The sequence below is a fragment of the Trichosurus vulpecula genome, chromosome 1, assembly GCF_011100635.1.
Source record: "Trichosurus vulpecula isolate mTriVul1 chromosome 1, mTriVul1.pri, whole genome shotgun sequence".
Taxonomy (NCBI): Eukaryota; Metazoa; Chordata; class Mammalia; order Diprotodontia; family Phalangeridae; genus Trichosurus; species Trichosurus vulpecula.
Window position 1 is genome coordinate 389,869,391 of NC_050573.1, and position 19,720 is coordinate 389,889,110.

At 35.4% G+C, this 19,720-nt stretch overlaps 1 protein-coding gene across 4 annotated transcripts in view; it reads right to left on the minus strand.

The window, feature by feature from the left end:
- TCF4 (transcription factor 4) overlaps positions 1 to 19,472 on the minus strand; it is a 435,705-nt gene extending 416,233 nt beyond the window's left edge. Inside the window, exons 1-3 of one of the 4 annotated variants that reach the window (XM_036757108.1) lie at positions 18,884 to 19,472; positions 16,548 to 16,639; positions 14,780 to 14,852 (exon numbers count right to left, since the gene is read on the minus strand). In XM_036757108.1, coding sequence (XP_036613003.1) covers positions 14,780 to 14,852; positions 16,548 to 16,619 — 145 coding nt within the window. In that variant the 5' untranslated portion in view covers positions 16,620 to 16,639; positions 18,884 to 19,472. Of the gene's footprint in view, positions 1 to 14,779; positions 14,853 to 16,547; positions 16,640 to 17,557; positions 17,762 to 18,883 lie in introns of those variants that run through there. The other 3 variants (XM_036757126.1, XM_036757117.1, XM_036757133.1) reach the window with 3 other exon arrangements.
- Positions 19,473 to 19,720: the final 248 nt, after the last annotated feature.

Below are 19,720 nucleotides of genomic sequence, written 5' to 3' on the forward strand. Positions count from 1 at the left end.
TACACTTTAAAATTTGTAAAGTGATACACACGCATTTGATGGTAGAATTCCTCTTTCCCAGAGTTGGACTAAAAGAGATGTTGTTAACTTGGCAATGTAGGTCAAGGCTGCCTTTGATGCACCCTATATTATGTCCATATTATGTCCTACATCCTAGTGAGAGATGTTTGCCCTTCTCCAAGAACTCAGTATCCTGTCTGCCCTCTCTCTGTCCAAAGGCCCCCATCCTCACCCCAGTCCCCTGATTTTTATCACCTATGCATTTTCTGCTTATAATGAGTTTACAATCTTAATTCTGTTATTTATTATCAGGTTTTTATAACCTTAAAAGGTTCAGGAAGCAAAGAGGTAAATGACTTTTCCCAAACCAAACTAACTACTTCAATGTAAATATGAGAATGAATCTAGTCGTATCAACCAGTGGCTCCAATTCTGAAATGTACACAAATGCTTCATACATGTGTGTGCACATGTATGTGTTTATATACATACACGTATATAAATATAGGTATATATCTATACGTTATTTTACCAACTCATTATAAGTTTGTGTACTCTTATCAAAGGCCCCTATGATCAATGACAAAATGGTTGCCTTAGACCTCAGGTGCAATGCATGATCTTGGAAGATGGCAAAGCTATCTGTGGTATATGAGAATCAAATCCATGCACTTTGCTTCAGCATTATGATCAAACCAACTGAGCTAATCAAGCCACAGGATGAAAATATAAACCTTAAAACACATTGAAATAAAAAAGAATGCCCTTCAAATATAGCATAAAATGCATATCTTTTCTAACTTAAAAGATCTAGCACTTTTTAAAAATATAAAATATACCATTCTTAACAATATCTAGTAGACAAAACGATTAGCCAAAAAATGGAAAACAGAAGCAAAGAATTAGTTTTCTTCTATGACTTTGGAAAATGAGGAAGTATTATCTCACCCCTAATCGAGAGTTAACAAATGATTTCCCCCAAAAGGTTACTGCAGACAAAATACAATCAAATAATGTTGGTTCAAGATGGGATAGAATATCACATAAAACAAAACCACCCAACAAAAGTATTAGTTTAAGGTTCATCAACAGGAACTCTTGGCATCGTCCTATGGATATGATATCTGATACCTGACTATCAAGGGAGAGTAAATTCAATTTAAAAGGTCTGACTAAACAAACATAATGTTTATTAGTAATAAGAACATAAGAAAAAGGAATCCTAGATCATGCATAATTACAGCAGATCATTAAATAAGAAAGAAGAGTCCCTCTTGCCTCATTCTCCCACTACCACCCTTACACCCACTCAGAAAGCAATAGCAAAATCAATTTGTCTAACACTTTTCCCTGAATATAAAAAAAATGTATCAAAGATATATGGGTACAATAGCCTATAAAGGCAATGAAAGTCACATTAAAAGACAACCATGAGCTTCGCAGCTCTTCCCATAAACACTAAAATAAGAAAAATAATATATTTTCAATTATTAAAAGGGTGCAATAGAAATTTCATAACAGAAACCAATGCCCACTGTGATTTCGTGAATACTCTCCAATGGACTAATTTTATAGATTCTAACAAAGTCTTTGGCCAATTCTGAAGATGTTTGCAAGGTAAGTAGCAGTACAGACACAATACAAGCTACAACTGACTATATTTCATTTCTTATAAGCAAATGAAAATAGCTGTGTAAGTCAGAAAATTTAATTTCTGCTTAACGAGAGAAATAAAGCATCATTCTCATTGCCTGCCATGTCTCTTCACTGAATGGTACTGAGAGTGCAGCCAAACAATAAATTTTAAGGTCACTGGCATGGACTCAACTTCCAAAAGACTTCTTCCATATCATCCTTTCTCTAAAACTACAAAGAACTTCATCTGGACACAGACATTTCTGCAATGGTCTATCCTTTAGCCCACAGTCTCGAGTCAGAAATGTTAACTTTATTATTTAACTTGGATTTAAGTAGTACATTTTTAATCTAAGCAGATCCAAATTCATATTTTATTATGTACTATGTGCGAAGTATTTATTATTGAATTTTCATGGCATTTTTATGTGACAGGGACAACCAATTTGCACTTGTTAAAAAGGACATACAGGGAGGACAAATGGGGCATCAACTGCAAACCTGAGGTTGGAACCTTTTGTGCAAAGCCCTTCTTAATCATGTTGTTTTTCAAGTGACCAACATTCTAACTATAAGGAAAATGGAAGACATTCATTCTATTTGTCATCTAACTACTATCCTTAAAAATACAAGTTACTCTAAAAACCTGGGGGTCAATCAGGGAAATGCAAATGAAAAGAACTCAGAGGTTTTACCTCATACCCCACAAACTAATAAAGACAAGAAAAGAAGAAAACAGTATGGGATGGGTTATGGGATGACAGACACAAACTAATACTATTGGTATAATTGTGAATTCACCCAAGTGTTACAGAAAGTAATTTGGAATTGTTAACAAAACATAACATTACTGAAACCTAACTTTGACCTACACGTGCCTTTGTTAGACTCTCACAAAGAGATCAAATATAGAAAAGCACTACATATTGATACAGATGATACAGATACACAAATAAGAGCTGAAATTTTGGGGTATCAAAGAATTAGAAACATAATAGGGACCTATCAATTAGGAAATGGCTAATAAAATTTGAACAGAAGAATGGAATATTATTTCCACCTACTCTCTATATATTCCTCACCTATTCTCTGTCTATATATTTCCACCTACTTATTCCTATATTGTATGTACCTAGTTATTTTCAAGGTATGTCCCCTATTCCAATGTGAGCTCCTTGAGGGAAAGTACTATTTTTTTATTTACTTCCTTTGTATTCCCAGTGCTTAGCACAGTGCCTTTCACAAGGTAAGCACTTAAAAAATTATTGTTGACTGGCTAAATAAAAATGATAAACAGGAAAAAATCTGAGAAACAACAGGAAGGCATATGAACTAAGCTAAATCAAGAAAACAACATATATAACTATAATAATATAAATGGAAAGAATAAGACAAAACTTTACATTAATGTAAGTACAATGCTTGGTCTCAAAAAAAGAGTTGAGCAATTATACTTCTCTCCCTTCCCTGAAGAGACAGAGGACATGGCTATGGAATATTGTACATACTATACGGTTACAAAGGAAGACTTACTGGAAAATAGACAAGAGACATATCAAAAAATGAGTGATGTAAAAACAAAAGGCATCAATAAAAAATCTGGATAACCATCATCACAATCATCTCCTTAAGGAACTATATGTTACCATATATAGCTGTATTGGAATGACCAAGTTTGGAAATATAGGTTGTCCCTTCCCAGAGGACACTGAAACCATAAATGAGAGAAACTCAATGACTTCATATAGCAAAAGGGGGAGGGGGGTAATTGAAGAATAATGGGGAAGTATCTGAGAAAAGGAAAAATAAAGCTATGTCTGAAGAAAATAAACTACATGATTAAAAGATGAACTATCACCATACCCCATGGGAATGAGATCAAAACTTTGACACACTTGTTATTTGTCAGGTATTACCAAAAGGCCACACAACTAAGAACAATCATGTCCCAACAAGAATCTTTTTCACCTTTAATTGCTAACATTATGTTATATGTAATCGGATTAAAGTATTGAAATATTTGGCCTACACAAGGGCCAAAATTCTCTCGTGGTCATTATCATGAAATATCTAAAATAGAAAACTTGCATTTTTCAGAGTAACAAAGTATTACTTTTTGGGGGGGTGATGGGGGCAGTTACTGTAATCACACTTGTGTTGTTACTCTCTAGCGGACACAACCAGGAATATGGTCTTTCAAAACAATTTCAAACATTGCTTGCAATTTTCACTTTGCTTCTGAACACAGGAAAATGGCTACACAGAAATCAAAAGAAGCCAAACACCACAAAACTACCAATTCACAAATTTCTTTTTTTATTGTTCTAATTTGTGATCTCATCAGTGGAGGAAAATCCCAGCCTGGAATCTTCTTCCATTAATGCATAGCAACATTTCCTTTTTGTACCACTTATACTCTGAGAACTACCTGGGAAACTAAGAGGTTAACTATTTTATCCTTTGAGCACATAACTGGTATGGGTCGGAATTTGAATCCAGGTCTTCATAATTCCAAAGTTCGTTCTATATTTTTTTTCATCGAGCTGCCCCTTTCATAAATGTAAAAAAATTCTGATAAAAAACTAGGAATGGTTAACAACATCTTAAAATTAAAATCAACATGAGGTCCTTTCATTTGCATTAAATGAATGCTTGTGCCTTTTAATGTTTGGGGTATGATTAAGATAGATGCTGGCCTGATCTATATTTGAGCCTTTTCCCACATTTTTTAAAATGGAATGGCTTCTATAATTTTTAACACTCCACATTGTTTTGGGAAATTGACATTTTATATTTCAGAGTATATACGGTAATAATAACTACCCAGTTCCCTAGCAGTTTCTTTTAACAGCAATGCATAATATTGGTAGTGATGATGATAACACCAGCAATGATATCTTCATAATCTTAATAATCTCTCTTGAATTTGGAAAGTATCTATTTGTGAAAGAATTCAAAATTTTATTCATCTTAAGCCAGATGGGTGTTAAATGATTACCACACAGGATTATTTCAATTTTATACAGAAAGCAGTTAAGGTATACTGGCTTATTTGATATAAAGCAGCTACGCAGCAATAGATGTGGCAGAAGAATCCAGATCTCCTGACTAATATGGCTTAATTTTCTTCATCTCAAGAAGTTGTCATTTTGACTTATGGAACTGTCAACTGAGTATGGGGTACTGCAAAGACCACTGAACATACTCATGGTATGGCAGTTTTAAATCTTACACTGCCAATAACTAGCTGCTGTGACCTGAGGCAAGTTACTTAGTCTCTTTATTCCTTGGTATCCTCATTCATAGCAGAAAGAAACTAGACTAGATAATTTCCAAAGTTCTTACCAGATTGAAAAGTTTGTGATTATGGTGTGAAGTAGGATTTTTCAAATAAATGGATGTGTCAGCATTTGAAGAAATGACAGTAGGATCATGAAAATGTAATCATATTGTCACACTATTTTATTTGTAAAGGAAAAAAAGTAACTATTTTTTTTCATCTTGATATTTTGGGAGCATTTTTTGCTATCCTGGTATTTTTTTCTCCACTGAATATAAAGTTCTCACATCAAGCCACATTTGTTCTACATGAAAACAATTGATATGGTTGATAGCCAAGAGTTGATTTGGGGGATTTTATAGATGCGTTTGCTGATAAAGCAAATAACCATCTAATTTGTGTCAGGAAATGCACATATAAAAATCACAAAAAATCAGCTCTTGGCTATCAACTGGGACAATTAGCTTTAATATTACAGGTCCTTTTTATGCCACCTCAAGCATCGATTTATTCCATTTTTTACCCAAAGTCACAGGGGATGTGGTATCTAATGAAGGTAAGAGGAGCAGAATATGGCCTACTATACATTTAGCACAATAGCATGCCATTGTACCTAGTGTTGGAGAACATTAGCAACATGTGCAATAGGCTCCCTGTGCTACTGTCTTGGTGAGAGAGATTATATATGGTGTGCACATATGTGTGTATGCATATGTATATACACACAGATATACACACATGTATATACCTACATATACATGCATATATATACACACATACACATATATAATCACATGGGGATAGGATCAGACATATGATGTAACCAAATCTACAGTACATAGAGGTATTACTCAATGGCTTATACAGTCTATGCAAATAACTATGAAATACACATCCATGGAAGTTGCCTAAGTCAAGAGACTGAAGAGCACTGACATCATAATGAATAACTCAAAGTGACATAAAACCTGTAACTCTATTTTGACATCAATCAATCAGTCACTCAACAAACAAATACATTGGGTGCTTACTATGTGCTAGTTCCTAAGAATACTTATGCAAGGAATGAAAGCATTTCTCTCAAAGAAGTTACATTCCACCATCAAAGCAAGTACTTATATGAGAATTTATAGAATAATATAAGTAGAAATATACACAGACACACAAATACACACATATATAAATATGTGTATATGTGTATGTATGTGTTTGTACATATACATAAATATATATTCATATAGATTAGATATATAAAATCAGAGACACCTTTGGGATACCATCAATAATGAACATCCGCTAGGGACCAAGAATAACTGGCATCAAAGTGTAATTCCTTCTCCATCTCTCTCTCTCACATATGCAAATCCATTTTCAATATAATTTAAATGGGCAAATTTATTATTTATAGAAAATAAAACAGGGGTAGAAATAGGGATAGAAACTGAAACTATGAGAGGCATCCTGGCATAGAGGATAGAGAACTGGCCTTTAGGTTCAAGCCTTGCTTCTGACACATATTAGCTCTGTGATCCCTGGGCAAGATATTTAAAATAAATAAATAAATCTCTATAATCACTCACCCAGGACAGGTATGCAAATGATAAGACTGATAAACCATGAAACATTTTCATGTTTTTCCTTCCCTTCAGTTATACAAACTTAATGCCTAAAGCTAAAATTTCAATATTCTGCCTTGGTGTCAAGATCTTTTCTCAGCTTGGATTCATCAAAGTAGTTTGTGTCTTGAGCATTGGGTTTTAAAATATCATAGCTTGAGAGATTGGATATTAAGTCTCTCAGGATTAGTTTCTATATAATAAAGATAAGTAGCACCAAAAAAAAGAATGCTAAAATGAAGGACATACAAAAGCAGAGAGGAAAATTCTAATAGCGGCACCATGGAGTCTATAACAAGGCTTTGTTGCTGGCTACTCTGCAGAACTGGGAAAAATATTTTCCCCCTGACTGAAAGTTTACAAGCTAACCATCAGCTTAGTTCAAATACTCAAAGCTAAGTTAAAAATGTCTGAAAAAAGTTTGTAATGGAAATGCTGACAGACCATTAAGCAAAGTGGCATTAGCAGGTGCTCCTGTAATACAGGGTCAGAATTCAATCAAGCTGCCTTTTGACGTCATCTGGTACAAAAAAAAAAGGCAAATGGTTTATAACAGTACCAGAACCCTCCAGATTAAATTACAGTCTTGATATTTAATCATAGGTCTTACTTTGTTATTTTTAATAACACAATACATTTTAACAGTTATTCGTCAAATGTTAGCCAAATTAAAACATGTGATGACAAGGGAAGCTGGGCTATATGTCAGTACCACAACCTCTCAATTTTTATTAGTTCTTTAGAAACAGTAAGTCATATCTGCTTTGTGCCTTTCAGGAGACATAAGGTTAAAAGAAATGGTTTCAACCCTAACTGCACATAATGTAGTTCAGAAGTCCAAGTATCACCTCAGACAAGTCACTTCATCTCTTCCAGGCCTCACTTCCCCCCACCCCATGTAAGATGAGAAGGTTGGGCTAAACATTGTTAAGGTCTCTTCCAACTATGATGTATTTATTTCAAACACAGTAATTTAGGGGCTTTTCAGTAAAGAAAGATTTTTCATAGTAGAAAGGTTAGTGAATACTTAATTTCCATTACAAATATCTTAGTCCAAGAGACATTTGTAACATTAGAGAATAAGACAGGTTGTTTAAAAGTAATGTACAAATACATCAGCACATGTGAAGTGTTGTTTGCAAAACAAATCAGTACGGGCTACAACCAACAATAGATTGCAGTTAATAAACTACATATAGTAATTACCACCAATGGCAGTCTGGCAAGTCATTCATTAAATGTTAATTGTCACACAAAAGTACAATAACACTTATTTGGACAATAGTCTTACTGCACCTTTAAATAAAAATACCTTTTCACAGCTCAGAAATCCATCAGAATAAACAGATTTTTAATATATCTGGTTGTTTGATATCCTGATCAATTCAGCTTTCATTTACTTTTGAAATAAAAGTAAACATGACAACTTCTCTCAATTTTTTTTCTATTTCTGCATGTTTCATGAAAAAAGTGACATCACAAAGTAGTAACAATTTCCCCCTAAAATCAAATCCCCAGTGTCTTTAGGACAAATGGAACACCATGGAATTTTTCACTAGATCAGGTTGTTAAGACAGATGGGACTCCAAAGTATCTACCTATATTCCATGTGTTAACTCTCTCTCTCCTTCTGAGTTTGCAGGGCTTTAAAGCATTTAAAATGGCATAGACTGCATGAGGAACTCCAATATTTAATCTTTACAGACAATTTTAAGAACTGTTTAAATAAGGAGGAATCAGATACAAACAACAAAAAAATTTTTTGACTATCACAGATTTGACTTTTGCCTAATAACTAAAATCTCCAAGACAGAGAACACCAAAAACAACAGGTCATATAAACCAGCCTGTGAAACACCATAAAAACTCTTTTTCAACTTGTCCAGCTTCAATTTCTTCCTGTGTCCTGCCACAACTAAAACATAAGCACCATATGTATCAGAGTCTAAAGGCTTAACTAAGGAGCTTTTGGTTCAAGACCTGTAAACTGAAGAACATTACAAAAATACACCATGTTCCTTATTAAGCAACTTAAGATCTGTTATCTTGGCTTATGGGAACAGATCTAAATAGCATCATAATACTAAACATTGAAAATCACAGGCCTGGGGCCACCAGGACTCTAGTCAGTTTCTAGACCTAACTTGAAAATTTCCTATATAATGTAGCTTACCATTAGGAGCAAATGTTTGATCTGTAAAGCTTACAAAATTACTTTGTTTATCATAGTAGATGAAAGAAAAAAGGAATAATTTTAAGCTCAAAACAAAACTGTTTATATGACAGTCTTTAGTGCTCTATGATTCTAAGCATTTAAGACAGATTCAAGCAATTAACAGCATAAACTTTCATTACATAGTTCTATTATATATGTATATGTGACTTAGCTGTTCATCTGTTATTTAAGTGATTTTCTCGTTACAATAGTAGGGAAAGGATAATTTGCTGATGTTGTCAAAAATGTTAAGTATTTCAGGCTCAACATTTCCTGGATCCCTGTGCTTGTTTAAGGCATTCTATTTACTGAAGACAGTGTCACAAAGAGTCCTACTTTATCTGCACCTAGAAAATGTAACATCTGAAGTACTCATGTCTAGTAAAACATTTATTAATACTACAAAACTCTTTTTACTTTGGATAATACGATAGAAGATTTGTATGGTTATTTCTTGTGAATATGAAAGACAAATATAATAATAACCTGCTAAACTTTTACAGCTTGAAATATAGCCCATTTATAAAGAAAATAAATAGAAAATAGAAGCATTCCATATGCTATTATTTCAACTAATGGTTTTAATTATATACATAAGGATAACTTAAAATGAAATATTTTGTCACCGTACACTATATTGATGTATAGGACCTCAGTATAATATATAGAAACAGATGTAGCAAGTTCTCTTTTTGTTTAAAAAAAAAGGAATTAAACATGAAGACTGAAGAAAATTCAGTTATTATATGGAAAGGTAAACTATAAAGATACTACATAGGGAAAATTTTGTACACAGTTAACAGCATTTTTTCAGCTCATATTTAAAAATTTATTCTCAAACACAATAAAACATGGAATAAAATTCCAGGCCAAGCATCACATTATTAGCACCAACATAATAATGTTATTAGACTCCACATATTGGAAGGATAAAATGTCACCATTGGATTTTTTTTTGGTTCTAAACAGTTGTTTCCCCAACCAACTACTTCACAAACGTTTACAAGGAGGACCAAGTAATAGAGTGGACAGACTATCAGAAATTCCTTAAGAATCCTGGAAAATCAATTGACCTCAGTATTGGTTGGTCACTATCAGTATTTTTATGTGCAAATATTAGCTCATAAAATCATACAATATATAGTGACAGCATAGGTTAAGAATGAACCTGGTAGAGGTCCTTACATGCTGCTTGTTTCCTAAGTGCTTTCCAGGGAAACAGAAAATTACTGCAAAGTACTTCTACATTTGGTGAGCAACCAGTGCTAGTAAAAGTGGTTTCAAGTGCTTTACAATGCAAGGTTAGACTAATCTTGGTAAAGCAATTCACAAAAATACTGAACTATTATGAATGATTCAATAAGTAGGATACATAAAAGTATAAAAATTGACAATCAAATAAAACTACAGTTTTTGACTGAAAAAATACTGGAAGATGGAGCTTCACTATATCTCAACTCGAAACAGACAGCATGATAGAGTGGAAAGACAATGGGATCATGGATCAGATCTACTACTAAATTGCTATATTCTCTTGGGGAAGTCACTTTACTTCTGTGTAAATCAGTTTGCTCATCTGTAAAACAAAGGATTTGGACAAAATGGTCTTGAAAGTCTCTGAAGCACTAATATTTAGAGATCTAAGGTAGTACAGGCTTAATTATATTTCTTATGTCTGACATTAAATTCCTGTACTCTTTTCAACATCACATTCTATTGTAATTACTTTTTTCTCTACAATGCCAATGTTGTATTTTTAAGAGCATATAACACTATTCTATAATCTCTTTCACTGGGACTATTTTTCCCCATCACATTCAAATGATTAAAATAGCTACTATGGAGGGTTACATTTAGGTATAAAGTTCACATAAAATCCAATGTTTTTTGAAAGTTGTCAAAATAATTTACTGGAAATTTTCCTCTAAGTCATCTAAAATGTACTACTGTTACAAACTGTACTGTTTAGAAAAATACACATTTTGACACAAAGTTTTCATAACTTTGTAAACAAATGCTTATTTGGGATAACAGTTCAAGTGTCTGTAAGGGGTAACATGGCTTAGGGATAAAGACCTGAACTAAAAGTTAGGAAGACCTGGGTTCAAGTCCCACATGCGACTTACTGGGCTCAGGGCCTTGGACCAGTCCCTCAACCTCTCAATGCCCCAAGCAACTCTGTTAAGACTATAAATTGCAGTACAATTGAGGGGGTTTCCAGTGAGATCACCAGTCAAGAAAAAAGTAAAAAGGTCTATAATAACTTAAGGCTTCCCAAGTGCTTTATAATTTCGGGTAACTCTTAATATGATCAATGCAATTATAAATAAGATTTTTAGATTTTTCAAGCTGACATGTGCCACGTCTATACAAGTCCTAAATAATCGCCTGGATATTGCCAAGCAACCCATTAGACTGACTTTTTCTTCCTATATTAACTGAACTGATGGACTTTCCTAGTGTTCAGTGTATTTTATTTTGTTGTGCATCCTTAGAAACATGGATGAATGTGGAATACAGTTGGCAATTTTAACAGATAATTGAAAACCTAAGTAAAATTAAGTAATAACATAATAAATGTCAAATTTTGAAAACTTGGAGGAAAAGGAGACAATATTCATAAAATAGCTGGAAATCCAAAACATAACAATGGTGACTAGGTATCTTATCTAACAAATTCTTTAGCATCAACAAATTTCAGTAGCTTAATTTACACAGTAGTGTAAATCAAGTATAAAAGTTATTTTTTTCTTTTTACAAAAAAAAAGGCTGCAAGTTAAATAGGTGCTAATAGGTTTGATGAAGTAGTAAAGTAATTTAAGTTGAGGGCCCTCTCATAAATTCAAATATCATGAGACTATCTAGGTGAATTCCATTTGGTCATCCTATTTTCCTTTATATATAAAGTTCCATGTAAATGTACACAAGTATCTTACTGTTTAAGACCAATGACTTAACAGGTATTAAATCACTCTGTAAAGTCAACATGCAGGTTGAAATAACTGCAAAAAAGTTTTCTCTAAAATAATTCCAGAGCCCACCAATTCTCCCTGTTAAGGTCGTGGAAGCTCTGAACCATCATGGCTGAATTGTTTTAGTGCTCTCTGCTGAACACCTGCAAACATCAAACAAAAACTGCTGGTCCTTTCCTGGGTTGACAAAAGCCTTTCATGTGAAAAATGCTCCCTGGGAATGTCAGGGCTGTAGCTCAGGTTACATTCCTTTCTCCCTTGCAGCCTCACCATTTCTTAAGATGGTAGGAAAAACCATGTTTGTGAAATTAAAGATTAAAGGAAATATGGAGATACTGAATTTTTATTCACACGTTACAAATCACAATGGAGCATCCTGTATCAAGCAAGTCAAAATCTACTGGGAAGTTTAAGCATGAAATATTAACAAATATACTTGATTTCTAGTAAAATGCAGATTATTTTCAGGTTGCATTCTCTTTTCTTCCTTCCTTTCTTTCCTTCTTTCTTTATTATTCTGTCTTTTAAAACTTTCAAAGTTAACACAGTAGGATGATATGTTAGATTCCTTGGGAAAGCAAAAATCAAAGTGAAGAAGATTTATAGAAATAAATCATTTGTTCCTCTCTTTAAACTTTCATAGTGCATTCATCCAGTGGAAGGGCAAATTGCATACAATTCATTTTATCTGATATGTGCAATTATTATGGGTTAAAAAGTTTTGTGATTGTGGGTCTGAAAATACAAACCATCCTCTTTGATCAATATACCTATCTTACAAAGACAGAGCTAAATTAATACTCTTCCTACTCTGCAGCCTCTATTACTATTAACATCACCACAGCACATGAAATGTATAGCTTGCATATTTAATTGGCCACAGCAACCACACTTTTAACTCATTAAAGTAGACTTTTAGCCTCAGCACTACACCTGCAATGTGAAGTGTGAATGTGTATTTCCATAACTTAGAAAAAAGAAATTATAGCATATTTCCTTCAAAATTACCTAATAATTTCATGCTAGATCCTTAGCTGTTAAGTGAAACACAGTAATTTTTCTAAGCAACTGTATAAACTTCAATATATTACCATGTTCAAAATGCATTCATGAATGCTTTTATTTATCATGCCTATGATCTCAAAACAATTACAAGCAGTTTTTGAACATTTATTAAATAACAGTATAACACCTATACTTTGCTTAAATGTTGAGGAAGTTAGAGAATCAACTAGGAGCAGAGTTATACTCATCCTTGTGCCACAAACTTCAAGTTGCTAACTTAACTGATTAAAAGTTGTTTAGAGTGATGTACTTAGGTCATTGCCAAATGTTTCAGGTTTAAAGTCAGTTCTCAGCACTTCGCAGGACTGAAGGGCTGACTTTCAAAATTGTCTATCATTGCATATTCTACTATAGTCTACTTGAAGGTTAAAATTTTAGCCAAATATCTTAAACATCAAGATGCACATCAAGAAAATTACTGTGAAAAATAAAGTTAGTTAACTATTTTATGTTGATTGTGTTTGAACATGAAAAATTGATTTGTCTAAAAGAGACACTATTCTCATTTCTACTCAGACACTCATATTAATATTTTACATCAAAATGCTGTGCAGTTGATACAAGCCAGAGAAATATGACTTGGGAGATATTACAACAAATTGAAAGGAAATCAAAGAAATAAATCCTCAGAAGTCACTAAACCGAAAATACTGCAATACCCATGATCCTAAGCTTTCAACATTTGTCTAATACTTTTAAACTTTTAAGTTATATAATCAAGAAAATATATAAAATTAACCATAAGAGGCATCTCCTGTTACAAAAGAGAAAAATGTACTCTACGTGTGCAAAAACTCTTTCCTCTAGACTTGGTAACAAAACAAAATGCTTATCTTGTTTTGAAATAAACAGTTAAAAAAAACCCCAATGATTCTGTAAGACTGTACAAAGAGTGCAAAACATATAGCTAAACAAGTTTCTTTCACTGCACCAGTACCAAATGAAAATTACAGATAAAAATTTATATGCAATGACTAATGGATATTTCCTTTGGCATCTCAAAGTTAAAAGATGTCAGCATTTACCCGTTTGATTGAGAATAGTACTACATGTTTACATCCATATGCATATTCTACTCTTAGGTACAACAGTAAGCACTCTTAAAATATTACAGCTGTTTTAACAATTATAGATGCAATTGTTTTGCCTGGACTTAAGGACGGTATGCAACAAAGTAAGAATCCTTCTTAAATGAAATTTAGTGAACGGATATTAAATATATTCTAATGTATGGTTTACTTTCCATCTTCACATCTAATCTTAGGTACACCCAGACATATAAATATCCTCATGTTTAAATTCCTCCTTAATTGTCAGATTGTCCTTATACAAATAGATTCTTTTGTGAATACCACTGAGGTTTTTTTTTTTAAACACCAAACAATGTTCTCTTATTTTTGAAATTTAAAAGTTGACTCAAATTTATAACTACATAGAAATTCAGTGGAAAGATAGGAAGGGTGATGAGGGAAGTATTTAAAGGGGTATTTAAAAATATTTCTGTTCAGTCCCTCAGATTAACAAGAGATTCTATATATAGGATGAGTTTCATTAAGGTGCATTCATCTTCAAAATGAAGTGCTCTTTAAAAGGGTTAATTTAACCCAGTAGTTACTAACAGATTTTTTTTAATAAATCTATTTATAAATACACATGAACATAAAATTATTTTACACAATAACAATTCTCTTTAAAAAGGGATGATCTTTATATGTTTGATTACCTACCAACATCAGAAACATTTTTTAAGCTAAGTGATGGAATTTTGAGATAATTTTCTTGCCAAAGAGGAAGCAAAAAAATTAATTTCCAAAAAAACCAGAATTTTTGTGTGCCCTTCAACTGTTGAACCCCAAAATAATTCATGCCATTTTGCTAATATTTCAGTGACTGCTTTTGAAAATAGATTAAGAGAGCCTACATACATACATATATTACAAGGTAATACACAACTAATAACATTTTAACTACACACTAAGGAAAAAAATTTACATACTTGAGCCAGTAAAATGTCCACTTGCCAAAGAAGTTGGTCCATTTTTTCCACTGCTCACGGGAGGTGAAAACATCTAAAAGAAACAAAGAAACATTACTGCTAGAAAAGAATCGACATTTTTTGTGTGTTCACAGCTAGTCAAAAGTTCCTTCACATTCTTAACAAATAAGTCAAAGCTTATGTAAAAGGGCTTCTTTAACACAACACATCACCATTCAACTCAAAACTAAAACTGGCACAATATTACTAATCCAGACTCTCCCCCCCAACTCTCTCTTACACACCACTCTTTTCAATTAGACTGATTAGATTCCTAGACAATATTATTAACATTTTGAAAAACCACAGTCCCCAAAATGTTATCAAGGAGTTAGAGACAACAAGCCTCCCCTGAAACTAGTACTTTGACAAAGAGGAAAAAAAAGTTGCTTGTTTTAAGTGTAAAACCTTGGCCATGAAGGTGGCAACGTCCATTTCAATCCCGCATAGGATTTGTCTGTCATATGTGAACCCAAATAAAAATGAATGCAAACTGCCACCTGCACTAAATTCTCATTTCGTCTCTTAACATGAGAGCAATTTGAAGCAAGACACACTCTCACTCTCTCTCACTCTCACTCTCTCTCTCTCTCTCTCTCCCTCTCTCTCCTCTCCTCTCCTCTCTCCTCTCTCTCTCTCCTCTCCCCCTACATTTATTTCGACCCTAATTGGTTTCCTTCTTCTTCGACGTTTCTAGTGGATAATACGCACCTTCCCTGAGTCAGAGCCTGCAAAAAGCAAAGGAACAAATGGGAAAAGTGCAACAAGCTAAGAGGGGGCTGCAAAGCTGCCTCAGGCTATGTTTCCTGGCCAAACTTCCGAAAGCCATTTCTCCAAAGAAAAGTCGTCAGCAGCAGCAGCAGCACCAGCAGCAGCAGCACCAGCAGCAGCAGCACCAGCAGCAGCACTAGCAGCATTGAAGCAACCCCATTTACAAGGCGGTTTTGGATGGTGCATGTTGTGGATTATCATTTTTGGTTTTGTTTTGCAAATGCATCTTACCACCAAACTCATCAATCATTAAAAATAAATAAATATTCCTGGCAAGTTTTGGGTTGAATATGGGTAGGGGGATAGAGAGATAGATGAGAGGGACAGCAAAGGCTGTTAAACTCTCCAATTGTACATATTCTTGCTAATGCTGGTTTGGAGATTATTAAATTTACAAACTGCATATCCAAAAGGATATAAAAATATACACTTACATATAGGTAAGTATATAACATATATATCTATAGCTTTTAGAATTCTAAGAAGAGATTTCACTTGGAGGACAGAAGGTCTCTCTGATCCAAAGCATCAGTTTAAAACAAAACTGAGACAGTTGGCTCCTCCTCTTATCTATTTCCAAAAAAAAAAAAAAATGTTGTTATTGAAACAATGAGTAGTGAGAAAGTACAAGTACTTTCAATGTTCTGATATGTTCAACCTTTGGGTTTACTTAAGGGTGCTTTCTTTTTCCCTTTGAACTCTGATTTTCTTGGGGGAGGGGGCTTCTAAGCTACATAATTAAACTCGGGGAAAAAAGGGGAAAAAAGAGAAATGCCTTTATTTTTTCATTTCACCCAAGAAAAGATAAAGACTTGTCCATAAAGACATTCAAATTTAGCATGGGCTTAGCCGATTAAAAATTACTCGTGTACTTTAGATTACAGTTTATTTGTTTTTAGCTAGTGTTTTGTTTTGTTTTGTTTTACAGCTGTAGTTAGTTTCCACCGTTCTTTCTTACCGCACTGAAATCCAGTAAATCACTCAGCTCTTTGTCCGTCCCTAAGGCAGCCATTCGCTGTTGGTGATGCATTTTAGCAAAATCACACAAACCTAGAAACATGGAAATAACCGCAATCAGAACCCAGTCCCGATCCTTAGAGGAAACACAATCGGATTTTTGGAGACTGGGGGGATGGGGGGAGGGGTGTAATTGAAGTGGAAGGGGAGGGGAAGAGGAGAGGGGGGGTATTTTTTAAGATGGAGGGGGCAGCAGTAGCAAAAAAAAAAAAAAAAGGTATTGTATTTCCAAAAAGAGACGATCAAAACCGGTAACATCCACTCTAAAACCAAATCCAAAAAAAAAAAAAAAAGCCGCTCTCAGCGCATCATTTATGCAACAGGAGGTACAGCAAAGAATGAATGGATCTCAGAAAAGAGAAACTACTCAGCAACGATCCGGTCTCAACTTTCCCCCCCTCCCCCTCCCCCCTCGCGACTCTCTCTCTCTCTCTCTCTCTCTCTCTCTCACACACACACACACACACACACACACACACACACACACACCCCTCCCCTCCCCTCCTTATAAAGTAGCTATGAAGAAATTAAAAGATGCGAATCTTCTAAGTAAAAATACTTCCGATGGAGGGGTAGGTGGCAGAATAGAGGGTAGTGGGATCGGGTTCGGTAATTACGCAGAACCCTAATTTGTGGAGTAAAGGGTGATTTTTTTTTAAAGGCCCATAGCAAAGTCATCAGTTCCTTTAAAGTGGGCAATGCTGGGGGAGGGCGGATGGGGGGGGGGAGAAGAGGGAGGAGAAACGGGAAGGGGGGGGGGTGTCTCTATGGAGCAGACATGAAATCGCAGCCCCATGGAAAGAGGAAAAAAGCCGCGTGTAAGGAAGGCTCCAGCCACCCTCCAGCAGCTCCTGGCCGAGCCTCGAGATCTTAGCTCCGGGCTCCGTCCGCTAGCTACACCATCACACCATCAGCCACCGATCCACCAGAAATGCCAGCTCCGGTACCTACCGCCCGAGAGAGAGATGGGGCTCCCCTTCCAATAACAGCACCGAGACGGGTTTCATTTCTAATCACTGCATTCACAAAACACACCACCACTACCACCACTACCACTACCACCACCACCTCCTCCTCTTTTCCTCCTCCTCCTCCTCTCCTCCTCCTCCTCTTCTTCTCCTCCTCCTCTCCTCCTCCTCCTCCTTCACCACTACCAACCACTACTACTACAAGATCCAGAGACACCCTGCAAAGATCCCTGACTCTTAACACCAACTCTCTGCTCCTTTAGGGAGGGGAGGGGAGGTGTGTATGGGGGAAACACGCAAAGACAGACGGAATTGCAAGTTCAGCAAAGGCGGGGGGGGGGGGGGGTGCTGAAGAGAAGAGACGCGTTTCTTTCCAGGTCGGTTTTGGCTAGGTTGGTTTTGGTAGCATTTCTTAAAAAAAAAAAATCATAGCATCTCCCCCTGCTCCCTCCCCCTACGCCCCCCCCAAAAAAAGAAATACAAACGGAAATCTATCAGGCACCTCATTTTCCCTCAAACCCTCAGATATTATCTGAACCACTAACAGTTCAATCGTTGCCGGCTTCTTCCCTAGGAGGCACTTTTTAATTTATTATAGTTTCAATTTCTTCAGTTCTTTCTTTCTCTTGCTCTCTCTCACACACAGAGCAAGGCAAGTTTATACTAGGCTGCAAATACACGTGATGCAAAAAGACTTTGCCAAGAAGAATATTTTTCTTTTCCATACATAAACCAACTCAAAAATTTTGGGGGGGGAGAGGTTGTCTCCTCTGTTTGAGTTCTTCCTCTAACTGTAAACTGTACATACTTTGTCCCCCCCCCTTTTTTTTAAGTCACAGCATTGCCACAAACTTCGCAAGTAAGCATTTGGGGAGGATTGTTGTTTTGTTTGCTTTTTACACTCGAATTTCCAGGGGCTGCTCAGTCCCCTTTCCTCAGAAATATATGTTTAAATTCAACATTTACTGCTACAGGGCCTATAGGCTACAAAAATCTATTTTCGCGTCACTTTTCAGTTTAAAATAAAGCTTTATACTTCTCAAGTTTCGTTATACACGCGTGCTTTATACAGTATCTGTAACATATACGCTTCAACGTGTGTTGAAGTACACACATTAAACACACCCTGTTATTTCTACATGTGCGAGTACAGACAAATAATGCAGGCACACACTTTTTTTTCCTCTCAAATTGCTATCACTTCACAAGTTGCTCCTTTTGCTTTAATAACACATTAGGATCAACATTTCTTTAAAACAATAAATTAAATTAAAAGACAGTTTACTCTGACAGCAAATTGTAACTTTACCTTAAATGGCCACAAATATTCTCACAATATTCCAAGGAAAGAGACTTTTGAAAAAGAGAAAATCTTCTGCAAGTGCTTAGTATCTCACATGTGTATCCCCCAAAAAGTACTTTTTAACTGGTACTCAGTCCTGCTCCAGGGATATTCCACAGATCACAAGATCATGCACCTGGTTCTGATTTTTGCATTTTCCACCATAAAACAACTTCAAGAAAATTTCACACACACCCACCAAAAAAAGAAAAAAAAAAAAAAGAAAAATCCACCAACTTTTTTCTCCCCTTTCCTTATTGTTTCTTTTTAAAAAAAATATGTAAACAGAGTAGTTAATAATTTTCCTCAAACAAATCTTGTTGGTTGTTTTTTTTTTCTTCGTCTCCTATAAAGTCTTAAACTTGTTCCAAGTTTAGAGATTTCTCATCATCATCATCATCATCACCATCATCATCACCATTGACTCCCCCGTGGAGTCACATTGATAATAATAGGTTTCCCTGAAAGATACATTGTAATCCATTCACATCCGGGCACTGCGGGGCTTATAAAGAGAAAAGCGCTGCTGCTGCCGCCCGCCGCTGCTCTTACAGACAATGACTGGGGAGGGGAGGGGAGGGAGGAGAAGAGCCATAGAGTGGTAAACATTGGGGCTAGACAGGCACCCAAAATGGCGTCGCGGAGCCTATCTCCGCCTCCTCTCGGAAAGGAGGGGGGCGGCCCGTGGAGCTCGGGAGGAGGGAGGGCAGAAGGAGCGAGGTGGGCGGGGTCAGGAGGGGAACGGGAGCCTGTGGTCTCTAGCCGCTTGTCCTCCTGCTACCGTCTTTGCCCTCCTTCTCTCCT